The 12,412-nt window shown below is 41.1% G+C and overlaps 1 protein-coding gene across 1 annotated transcript in view; it reads right to left on the reverse strand.

Moving 5' to 3' along the window:
* The window catches only part of LOC122542775 (BTB/POZ domain-containing protein 7-like), a 74,047-nt gene that overhangs the window by 44,577 nt on the left and 17,058 nt on the right, over positions 1 to 12,412 (reverse strand). Inside the window, exons 3-4 of the mRNA XM_043680808.1 lie at positions 11,060 to 12,124; positions 4,884 to 5,092 (exon numbers count right to left, since the gene is read on the reverse strand). Coding sequence (XP_043536743.1) covers positions 4,884 to 5,092; positions 11,060 to 12,124 — 1,274 coding nt within the window. The remainder of the gene's footprint in view (positions 1 to 4,883; positions 5,093 to 11,059; positions 12,125 to 12,412) is intronic.

Genomic DNA, 12,412 nt, shown 5'->3' on the forward strand with positions numbered 1-12,412 from the left:
GTGTTTATAGTGGTGTGTCCCTGCCGCTTCCGGTTGTCAGTTTCAGCTGTCCGCTGTAGTGGTTGGTGTATTGGGTCCAGGTCGATGTGTTTGTTGATGGAGTTTGTGGATGTATGCCATGCCTCTAGGAATTCCCTGGTTGTTCTCTGTCTGGCTTGCCCTATGATAGTGGTGTTGTCCCAGTCGAATTCATGTTGCTTGTCGTCTTTGTGTGTGGCTACTAAGGATAGCTGGTCGTGTTGTTTCGTGGCTAGTTGATGTTCGTGGATGCAGATCGTGGATGTGGATGCGGATGCTCATCCACAAACTCCATCAACAAACACATCGACCTGGACCCAATATACCGGCCACTACAGTGGACAGCTGAAACTGACAACCGGAAGCGGCAGGGACAGGCCACTATAAATGCCGGAGGAAACACCACAGAAGCGCTTCACAGGAGGCTCCCAAGCACTGATGATGTCACCTAGACAGGGGACGAAACGTTTGCAACAAAAACTTCCAGCTCGGCGAACAGAACCACAGCAACGAGCACCCGAGCTACAAATCTTTTCACAAACTTTGAAAAAGGATTCATATCCATTACAGCTATTTATGGAAAATGTAGATATTATAATCTAACGTGCACAAAACCTAACAAAAGATAAACCAGTTAGCACACCGGCTGATTTGTATATACAGAGGAACCTCAATTATCCGAACGAGATGGGCGGGTACTATTTCGTTCAGATAATTGATTGTTCGGTTAATTGATTTCCTCCCCTGGGACTCGGAGTTTTCTGAGAAGTCTGCTCCCCATTCAGGAGACTAGGCAGCAGCACACTGCGCACAAGACCCCTCCCCTTCCACTGCCTGCCCCTCCAACCCCATCCGCTCCCACCCCACCCCAACCCCGTACGCTCTCACCCTGCCCCTCCACCTGCCCCCAACCCTGTCTACTCCCAACTCCATCTGCTTCCCACCCTGCATCTCCAACCCCGCCCACCTTCCAATCCCGTACTCTCCCACCCTGCCCCACCACCCGCAGCCCCAACCCTACAACCCTTTCCATCCCCACCCACCCTACCCTCTCTGGGGCAGCCAAACGGTACACCAATAAGACTGCTGCTGCCTTTTTGGGTGGGGTGTAAGTCTCCAAATATGCGCGCACACACACAACCTTTTGACAGGTTCCACCTCTGCTCTGTATGGGAGAGATTATCTGGGGAAGGGGGGGTTTTGGGTTCACCCCTATGTAGACCTTCAGGGAATGTGTGGGGGGAGAAAGGGCGGGAGGGCAGTCATTTAGAGACGGTGTCAGGACTGTCCAGGACTGTGCTCGGCAGCATTTCAGTGAACCGAGTTCGTTTCTAATCATTGTACCTGTAAACAAAAGATGCAATCAGGATTGAAACTTCTCTTTGACGTAATGTTTCTATCGGGATCTTGAGATCACCTTCGGATAATCTGATATTCGGATAATTAATATTCGGATTATCATCGAGGTCCCTCTGTATACTTAGTGAAGAGAATGGTGCTGACTATAATACGTGACAATATTGAAACAATACTTGTTAAACAAAGTCTCAGTGAAGGGCTCTACATGAAACAGTGATTGACTTACTATGTATTTCCTGAATTTTCACGTCATACTCAAACTTCAAATTCAGTTGGTCAGTGCGCAGAGGGAACTCTACCTATCTGCACAGTTTTCTTTACAAGTTTCATGTGTTCAACCTGGGTTACAAATCAGTTGTGTAATACTTTTGCTTGCCTCAGCTAACACCGAAAGACATCAGATGACACGATCATTTGCATCATTGCTTTCAGTAGGGATTTGGAAATGGCTACCATGATTCCAGCAATTATACTTTAAAAAGTAATTAATTGGCTGTAAAATAATCAAAGACATAAAGAAAATGCAAGTCTGTTTGTTCATGGCCCAAACTATAGACTAGAGAGATAGTTCTACAAATTATTGCTCTTTCTGAAACAAACAGGCGCCTTTTGCAATTAGCAATGCCACAACAAAGACACCCTGGGTAGACAGGGTGACTTCAGGATCCAGATCGATTCAACTGTGTAAATACCATGCAAAAAGACATCCTTTATCATTTCCTGTCATTATCAATTTTCTATTTCATTCTATTATTGCCAGTAACAGTGATGTGGTGTGAAGAAAGAAAGGGAGACAGTGTCACCGAAAACCTTTTAGTTCTTCTAATTGGAGGACAAAGTCATGAGGGATCTGGGCAGAGTAGATGGGGAAACATTTCCCACTGGTGGAAGGATAAAGTCCAAGGCAACCCAGGTTTATAGTGATTGGCATAAGCAACAGCAATATGAGAAAACAATATCTTGTACAGAAGCAGTTAGGATCTGGAATACACTGTCCATTTGCGGAGTGGGGGCAGATTACATCAAGGCACTCAAGAGAAAATTAGAGTGCTGTCTGTAAAGGAACAATGTGCAGGACCAGAGAAAAGGCACAAGGGACATTCAGACGCAATAGTCAGAATACCCTCCTCCCGTGCCACAATAGTTGTGATTCTCTTATTAACTTATGTGCGTTACTTAAATTCCGTCAGGATGTAGTTGTTGCCTGGCAAGATTGGCATATGTTGCCCATCACCAGGTTTGCTGGGCCAATTCAAAGGACATTAGGAATCAGTCACAATGGTATGGGGCTGGAGTCGCACAAGAGATAAATTAGGTAAGAGGAGCAAGTTTCCATCCCGAATGAGCAATCTAGTCTACTGCTTTAAATCCAACAGCGATGTTTAATCCGTGGGTCACTGTGTATCTGTAAAACAAAATTGCTTTCAAATTCTTAACTCACTACAGTGGCATGAAATCAAAAAATCTTTACACCATCAGTCCAGATCCTTGAACTATAAAAATAACAATACAAACGATATCAAACCTTACTCATTATTTAGATACAGAGGCCAGAAACAACAATTAAAAGAAAACAGATTGGTTAATCTGTCTTTCACAGTGCTGATTGAAGGGCGGGGCAGGGTATGAGCTCCCCAGTTAAGAACACAAGAAGTAGGACGAGTAGATCATTTAGCCCTTTGAACCTCTTCTAGCATTATAGGATCATGACTATTTTGCTACCACAAACCCATTTTCTCATCAGACATCATACCCTAAGTGTCTAAAAAAAGGGTCAAACTCTATCCTGCACATATTAAACATTCACTGCTCTCCAGGGCACAGAACTCCAAAGCTTCACAAACCTTTTCTCATCTCAGTTTGAAATAGTCCTCTCCTATTCGGAGGTATTTGGTTCCAGATTACCTGGGGGGGGGGGGGAAGGCATGCTGTTAGCATCCACCTTGTCAAGCCTCTTAATTCAATAACCCAAGATCACCCCAAATTCTAAATAAAAACAGCCCTACTCTACTTGATCTTCTCAATCCCCTCAGTGCAGAAATCAATCTAGTGACTTTCCTTGCACTCCCTCCAAGGGAAACGTCGCTTTCCCTAGATAAAGGAAAACAAAAACTCTGTACTGTATTTCAGGTCCCAATAGCTGATACAATTGCAGTATTACTTCTTCACTGTTGTACTCCAATTCCTTTGAAATAAAGGATGATGTACCATTTGCTTTCCCAAATAAACAGGACAGTTCCATATTAACACAGCAGGTAGACAGACTGCTAGTTTATCATCCTCTCTACAGGACAATGACATTCCCCTAGGTTTGCAACAGCACTTCAACTTTTGCTATGTGCTGAAGTCCTGGTATAAGGGCACTACTTTCTGGCATTCCCTCAGAGCAACAGCAGAGTCAGGCAGAAGAATTAAACTTTAACAAAATGATACAAACTTACTCAAATCACTTCAAGAGCAAAACAAAATATTGGGTACTGTTACAGCAGAGGAGACGATGCTATTGAAGAAGTGGAACTTTGTACATTGCTGGGGCTGCCTGCAGGGATACATGTTGACCAAATTGGGACTAGGCGGTAATGAACCCACAACTTTGAGTCAGAAGGCAGCTTAAACTCCACAACTAGGAGCAGCAGTAATCAACGGCAGATTCCCACCTGGATTCCATTCTGAACTCCAGCATTGCCACTGGAAGTAATTAGCAAATAAGTACTGGTGAGCATAGAAAGTACACCACTTAAAATCAAGTCATTTATTTGTCTCTAGCTAGGTCTTGGACAGTGTGCAGAAGCAGATTTGCTAGAATGATACCAAGGATGAAATTCTAGAGTTATGTGGCGAGACTGGAGAAGTTGGGTTTGTTCTCCTTAGGACAGAGAAATGTAAAAGAGAAATTTGGCAGAAAACTATGATGAGCTTTTACAAATTAATCAAATAAAACCTGTTTCCGACAGCATAAAGGTTAGTTAGTAAATGACATAAATTTACATAGGGAAGAAATTTAAAAAAAAAATAAATATAGCCAGGTATGATGCAAGTGCCATTTGAAAAGGATGATGAAGCAGATTCAAAGACAACTTCAAAAAGGACTTGGATAAATACTTTGCTAATAAACTATTTGCAGAACTGTTGAAAAAGGAGGAGGAGGAGGAGGAGTGGAACTAAGCTGGTAGATCTTTCAAAGAGATGACACAGAAAAGATAGGCTTGAAAATAATTTCCTGGATGATTTTTTGCATTCAATGTCATTTCGATTCTTTATTCACCTCAAATTGCTAACACCACCAGAAGCAAACTAAGATAGATAAGTTTCATTCTTGTATTACAGATGTCAAAACTCTCCTATCAGACACAGCCCCAAGTAAAAATCTCAAGCATTTTTTTCTAAAATTCAACACAAATCAAAATTGCTTGGGGCACCATTTCTCTTTAACACATTTCTCTAAAGAGAACTTGAGGTTCCTGAAGAAAATCTGAACTTTACTAGTTACAGTGAGGGTCAAGTACCTGCAGGTAATCTGACTGGATGGCAGCCATCAGGTGCTCCTTGCTCAGCTCATAGAGAATGTCAGAAGTGATGACGTTACTGAACTCCTCACAGAGGAAATGCAGCATTTGCCGATGGACCCACTTGGATCCATATGGTTGAGAGCTCCACTTCAGAATAGCAACTAAAGAGTCCAGAGTGACACTCTCAACAATCAGGTCCTCACAGCCTGCGCAGAGAACAAAAATGTGAATTAGAACACTAGAACAGCAAAACACTTAATACTTAGAAAACCAGTGCCTTTGTGATCAATCGAAAACCATATCCCCTAATCCCTTCTCTATGTAGGAACATCTTCCTTTGCCTTTCGAATCTATTTATGTTTGCGTCGATACTCTCCCAGTTAATTGATTTCACAGCTCACTCATCCTTTGTGGAACCGCTTGGCTAGCTTAATAGAGTTTTACTGAAATCACCCATTGTCTCTCTGCCAGCATTTAGAGCAATCCATGCAAGTTCCATTCTCTTGTCATTCCTACACGTCCTACAGCTTTGTGAACAAACGTCTTTCTTTTGGTTTTGTGCTGAAATACTGAACAGCCTTTTACTTCAATCATATTATACACACACATACACTCTTTAGAAAACCAAGGCCGCCAGAGAACAAGATCCTGACAACAAATCTTTGCACAGAGAATGCTGTAGATCACAAGATGTTCATGGATAAGGACCCCCATCTAAGAATAAATAAATTCTCCCCATAATGTCACACGTTCTAGTTTCTTTACTTCTTGAGGTTTTGACTCCATATCTGGCTTCAAGGGTTGATTCCAAGAACTGATTATTTCTAGTGTAAATACCCATCTTAAAATTATCTTTTGAGTTTGAACCCATGTCACATGGGGCACTATAAACTGCCCAATGCTTACTTTGAGGTTTAATACCGAATTAATTTTTGCCATATATCCAATGACAATTTAATATACTTTTAAAGAGAGCATCTTGCAGAGAATACCCTTTCAGGTGGAAAACCCAAGTTGCCCCTGCTTACTTCGACTTTAAGGGCCTAGGGACCAACACCTGGCTCTGCTCTACACAACCTCCACCACCTTAAACGTCTCCCTTGTTTCACAAAGACCGAAACCATACAGAATAGCTCATTGAACAAACCTACGTCCAGAACAGTCACGCTGCTGTCTTAGCAGAAAGGTTGGCTCCAACTTCTTCTAACTTGTTATTTAGTCTTGAGGCACTAACTTTACAGGGCAATGTTTTACACCAACTCTGCACCTTCAAAGTCTTGTTTCAAGCTTATCCTTAATCATTTAGATACTGCTCGCTTTGACTATGAAATGTATATATTTAGATACTGCATTCCACAAAAGAATGCAGTAAAAACATTCATAAAGTATTTTTTTCATTTTATGCAGCAAATGTTCTTTTTAACTGAATCCACTTGCTACAAAAGCACACTGGTTTTGAATTGGGCTTCCAGGTCAGCCTGCTGCAAGAGCAGATACAGTTGGAACACTCCCAATTGGCCAACTAGGTTCTTGATAAAAGTAGGTTAGTCGCAATCCCACAGAACAATACTGGACAACAACGTGCATTTATATTTAGTACATTTAAAGTGTCACAACATCTCAAGGCACTTCACAGGAGCACAAAAAAAAAACTGACACACCATCACTTAAGGAGATTTCAGCACTAAAAGCTTGATCAAAGGAGTACACTTCAAATAAGATCATTAAAAGAGGCAAAAGAAGAGTTAGAGAGGTGCGGAGCGGGAACATAGGATTTAGGAGGAAGAGTAGGCCACCTGGTGCATTGAGCTAGTTCTGCCATCCAGTAAAATCACAGTTAATATGGTTTCCTGTTGCCACCAACCTACCCCCTTCCCGGAGCCTCAGCAACTGAAGACACAACTACCAAGAGTGGAGCAAAAGAAACAGGGATATTCAGAGGCCAGGCATAAAGGGAAGCAGAGTTCTTGGAGGGTAACAGGAGTTTGCCAATACAAGGAGTGTCAAGGCCACATACTTTCAAACAAAGGATCCATATTCCATTCAGTAACCATTCCTGACAGAGTGTTAATAAAAACCAAAGGTAATCCTAAGGCTTTAAGTACAAATTACCACATAAATGCAAACTTTTAACAAATATAAAAATATGCCTCATTCCGTGCAACTTAGAGAAATGAACATCTGAGGTGGTTCCTCACACTTTAATGCAAATTCAGTTTGTTTAAAATAGAGAATGCAATTGCTCATGCGCACATACAAAGCACCAGTGGGTTCTCATAACAACCATTTAAGTCTCTTAGGCAAACTGTCAGTGTAGTGGCATTAAATTAAAGACTAACTTAAGCCAAGCCACGATCACAGCTCAATTAAAAGACTTTCATGTGGAACTTTCATCAAAGAACTTCTTGGAAGTCCAAGTGAACAAGCAAATTCAATTTCATTAACTTCTTAAAAAGTCATGATATATTTCATAAACATGAACATTCCTTTCAAGACTTTCTAAAAAAATTATTAGGTTATGTCTAACAGCTCTTTATCTCGCCCATCCCTTAGAAAGCTTCCCTTTGCCTCAGTAAACTTGTGAATCTGCTGGTGTCTGCTACACATATAAGTATTACACTTCGTTGCTTCCAATGAAGGCTCAGAAACCTCCTCACGAGGGCATGCACTCCCAATGTGAAACAAGGCCTCAGAGCCACCCCCTAACCTAGTTAATCTGAGAAAGAAAGGAAATGTACTGGGCTTTAAATTAATTTGGGGGGAAGGGCGCAGGGGGGAGAGAAGAGGAGTAGGGAGTGGGGGTGTTTAGGAGAGGGGAAATATAAACTTGCAAAGCAAGAGATTATGATAGTATTACAGGGCAGCTATTTGGATAATGATACGCAGAACAGAACAGGAAAGGACAGAGTATACAAAGATAGATATCAAAGGTAAATAGGGTCAAAGGGAAAAAACAACAGTAAACAGACAAAATTAATCACTTGAGCACACAGTGCTCGAAACAGCATTAAATGAATTAACAGCCCAAATACAGGTTAATGAGTAAGATTTTATAGCCATTAGGGAGACATGGTTACAAGGAGATCAAAGCTACATATTCAGGGTTAAGTAACTTTTCTAAGTATGGTCAGGAAAGGAAAGGTGATGGGATAGCTTTGTTATTAAGGATTGGAATACGTATGAAAGTAAGAAATGATAGTTAGTAGCTCACAACAAAGTTATAGCCCAGTGACAAAGAAGGATTCTAAGAAGGGATGAACCAAACATGGTAAACCAGGAAGTTAAGGACAGCATCAAATAGCAAGTAAAGAAACTTGTAACGTGGCAAAGATTAGAGGTCAGTCATAAGACTGGGAATGTTTGAAATATGAATAAAAGACGTCAGAAATTCAACTCTGTCTTAACATTACTTGCAATTTAATCCTCAATCAGCGAGAGCTTTTTAAACATATGAAAATGAACATAGCGGCCAAAGTGAACATAGGCCTTTTTAGAGAATGAGGCTGAAGAAACAATAATGGGGTACCAGGAAATGGCAGAGGGGTTGAATAATTACTTTTTAATCAGCCTACACAGTAGAAAACACATAGTATTCCAAAATTATGAAATAAATCAAAGGACAAAAGGAGGAGATGAAATAAATATAACTTTCACTAGCGAAAAAATACCAAGGAAACTAATGGGGCTAAAGACTGATAAGTTCCTTGGATCTGATGGGACGCACCCCAGGACATTATAAGAAAGTAGCCACAGAGACAGTGGATGTACTGGCAGTAATCTTCCAAGAATACTTAGTTTGTGGAAAAGTCCCAAACAAATTGGAAAACTGAAGTACCACTTTTATTCAACAATGGAAGGAGGCAAACAAAGTAACTTATAGGTCAGTTAGTTTAATATGTGCAATTGGGAAAATGTTAAAGTTTATTATAAAGGATCTAATAGTAGAATTTTATAATATATAACATAATCAAGCACAGTCAGCATCATTTTCATAAAGGGCAAATCATGCCTGACAAATTTCTCAGAAATCTTTAATGAGATAACAAGCAGGACAGATAAAAGAAAAGTAGTAGATGTAATGTATTTGGATTTTCAGAATGCATTTGATATGGTATCACATGTTAAGCTATTTCATAAGATAATAGCCCATGTGTTGGAGATGGTATATTAGCATGGAGACAGAATTGGCTAATAGGCCTCATAAATCACAAAAAGCTATCATGTAAATTCAGCAGGCAAATAGACTGATGGCCTTTACTACAAAGGGAATGGAATATAAAAATAGGGAGGTCCTGATAAAACTATACCAAAAGAAATAGGAACAAGAGTAGGCTGCTTGAATCCGCTCTGCCTTTAACAGGATGGCGGCTGATCGGACCCTTTTCACATCCACTTTCCTGCCCTTTTCCCATAACCCTGGATTGCCCTACAAATCAGGAATCTATCTCAAACTTAAATATACACAAAAACTCTACTCCCACAGCTCTCTGTGGCATCGAGTTCCAGAGACTCTCAACCCTCAAAAGGAGAAATTCCTCCTGTTTGCAGTCTTAGATTGACACCCCTTAATTCTGAGGCTATGCACCCAGTCATAAATCCTCCCATGAGGGGTAAACAATTTTCAACATTACTTGTTAAGCCTCTTAAGAATCCTTTTTTTTTTAAAAACGTGTTTACCTCTCATTCTTATAAATTCCAATGAGTAGAGTCCCAGTCTTTTTAACTGTTACTGTTAAGATAATCCCTCTATACTGGGATTCAACAACCTTTTTTTGAACCACTGCAATAGAAAGCACTATCTAGAATATGTGAATAGTCTGGTCCCCTTATCTAAGGAGAGATGTACAGTTGTATTAGAGAAATCTGGAGAAAGCTCACGAGATTGATTCCAGATACGAAGAGATTACCTTAAGAGGGGAGATTTTGTACGTTGAGCCTATACTCAGTTTAGAAGGAGGCAACCTTATTAAAACATATACAATTATTAGGGGACTTGACAGGGTAAATGCAGAGGCATCTCCTCCTTGTGGGAGTGTCTAGGATCAGAGGACACATTCTCAGAATAAAGGGTCATCCAATTAGGACACAGATGAGAAATGACTTGTCCCAGAGAGTTGTCAACCTGTGGAATTCCTCACTGTAGAAACTGAGTAGTTAAAGAATATGGTAAGCTGAGACAGACAGGTTGCTATATCAGTAAAGAGATCAAGGATTATGGGTAAAAGGTAGGAAATGGAGTTGAGGACTATCAGATAAGGCATGATCTCACTGAATTGTGTAACAGATTCAATGGGTCAAATGGCCTTCTTCTGCACCTATGTCTTATCATCTTAAGCCCTATTACTTCAATCAGTATTTGAAACCACAGTTCAGTTTGAAAGGGGAAAGTTATAACCCACTTCATGCCAGAAGCCAAAAACAATGATGTTACAGATTGAAGTAAAATATGGAGTAATTCCACAGTAAGTCAAACCAAATGGCAGATAGTAACTTTGCCATCATAGAATGATACAGCACAGGAAAAGACTATTCAATCCTTTATGTAGGACTCTTTTGAAAGAGCTACCCAATTAATTCCACATTCTCCATTTTTTCCTCATAATCCTGCAAAATTTTCTCTTTCCAGCATTGATTCAATTCCCTTTTAAAACGGAATCTCTTCCCAGCACCCTTTTAAGATGGTGCATTCCAGATCATCACCATTCACTACATGATCATTCCCCTTCTTTTTGCCATTCACCTTATGTCTATGTCCTCTAGTTATGAAACCTTCTATTCTAATGTTTCTCTCTTGTTTTGCTTCAATATTTCAAGCAGTTTTATCAAATCTTATCAGTGTCTCTATTCTAAGAGACAGCAACTCAAAGTTTCTCCCAACAGTCTTTTTATCCCTGACATAATTTTAATAAATCTCCACTGCAATCCCTTGAAGCTCTTCACATCATTCCTAAAGAATAGTGCCTAGTAAAGGAAGGAAAATTTCAGTTGGAGTATAAGCAGTGTTTTGTTAAGGTTTAATGTTACCGCCTTGCTTTTGCGCTTTCAGCATCTCTTTGTAAAGCCCAAGGATCTCATTTGCTTTTAAACAACCCTACTAATTTGAATTGTTAAGATTCCACTGATCAATCCTGTCCACACCCACAGAACATCAACAACTCCTTTTCCACCCTTACCTTGTGCCAGCATATCAAACTCAATGAAGAGAGCTATATGGAACAGCTCCATAGCGCTTTCCAGTCGGGTCTCACTGTCCTTCCCAGATTCATCCTGCACTTCTCTTAAGCTGCCAGTTGATGGGCTGAAAGGCAGAACCAAGTCCAGATCAACCAGGTCCGTGTACATGCAATGCAAAATAACTTTTGCATATTTCTTTGGAATGATTGCTTCGTTCAGCACAATCCTAGCTGGAGTCTGCAAGGTCCGGTCTGTGGTTTCTTCACCGGTGCGAATGCGCTTCTGGAGGAGGTTGCGGAAGAATGGAGAACGAGCACACAAGATGGCCTTGTGACAGCGGAACTCTCCCTCTAAGCAGCATCCTTCAAAGTTGTCAGACGCATCGGGGTTAGAGGTAAAGCTTAGGACTGCATCATAATAGCAGGAGCTCTCCAGGAGACTGTAGATATCGAAGTGAAGTGCATTGGGCATCCCGAACTCTTCGCTGAGACGGACCAAAACGTCAACGTTCTTAATTTGGGAATCTTGCATGCCAAATTCTCCACTATACAAGTAGTGCAAAAGAGATGACAGTATTTGCATGTCTATTCCAACAGTGCTGATGTCCATGACGAGCTCAGCACGGTCCAGGTTGGACAAGAGGAGAGTTTTGAAGAAAGGACACCGGGCTGCCAATATAGCACGGTGTACAGGAAAGCACGTACCTTGGAATACCAGGTCCACATCTGTACAGTACTTGAACTGATACAACTTGGCCAGGTCTTCATTTAACCGGCTGGCCTCTGGCCTGGCTACACACGCCTGAATCACCAGTTCCTTCACAGCTAGTGCGGCTTCATACTGCTTCACCAACAGACCTACATCACGCACGTCCCAACTGCACAGGAGCTCGCGCATGTGTTTCGCATGGTCAGCCGCCTTGGCTGACTTCCGCCGCCTAAAGAGCTTCTTCTTCAGCAAGGCGAGGTTAGAGCTCCGCTTCTTCTCACGTTTATCCTGGCTGAATCCAGAGATGCAGAACTTCCCCTCTGGCTGACATCCAAACTGAGGATGCGAAGGAGATTCTGTCCAAGAAATAAATTAATAACAGGTTAGATTAGATGCCAAAAGCATAACAGAACTAGAGTGTGTTTTGCTGCAACTGAGTTGAGTGATAAAATATTATTAGTGTGCCAGATAGCCCCGAGAGTCTATTCCACTATTCAATAAGATAACCACTCGTGGTTTTTTTCACCTAATGTGATCCGCTTGCTTTGGCACCATATCCTCATCTAGTAATAATCATCAATCTCATATTTAGAACGATTGAGTTAACTGGAATTTGCTGATTTTTGTGGGAGAAAATTCTACAC

The sequence above is a fragment of the Chiloscyllium plagiosum genome, chromosome 41 (genome assembly GCF_004010195.1).
Source record: "Chiloscyllium plagiosum isolate BGI_BamShark_2017 chromosome 41, ASM401019v2, whole genome shotgun sequence".
Lineage (NCBI taxonomy): Eukaryota > Metazoa > Chordata > Chondrichthyes > Orectolobiformes > Hemiscylliidae > Chiloscyllium > Chiloscyllium plagiosum.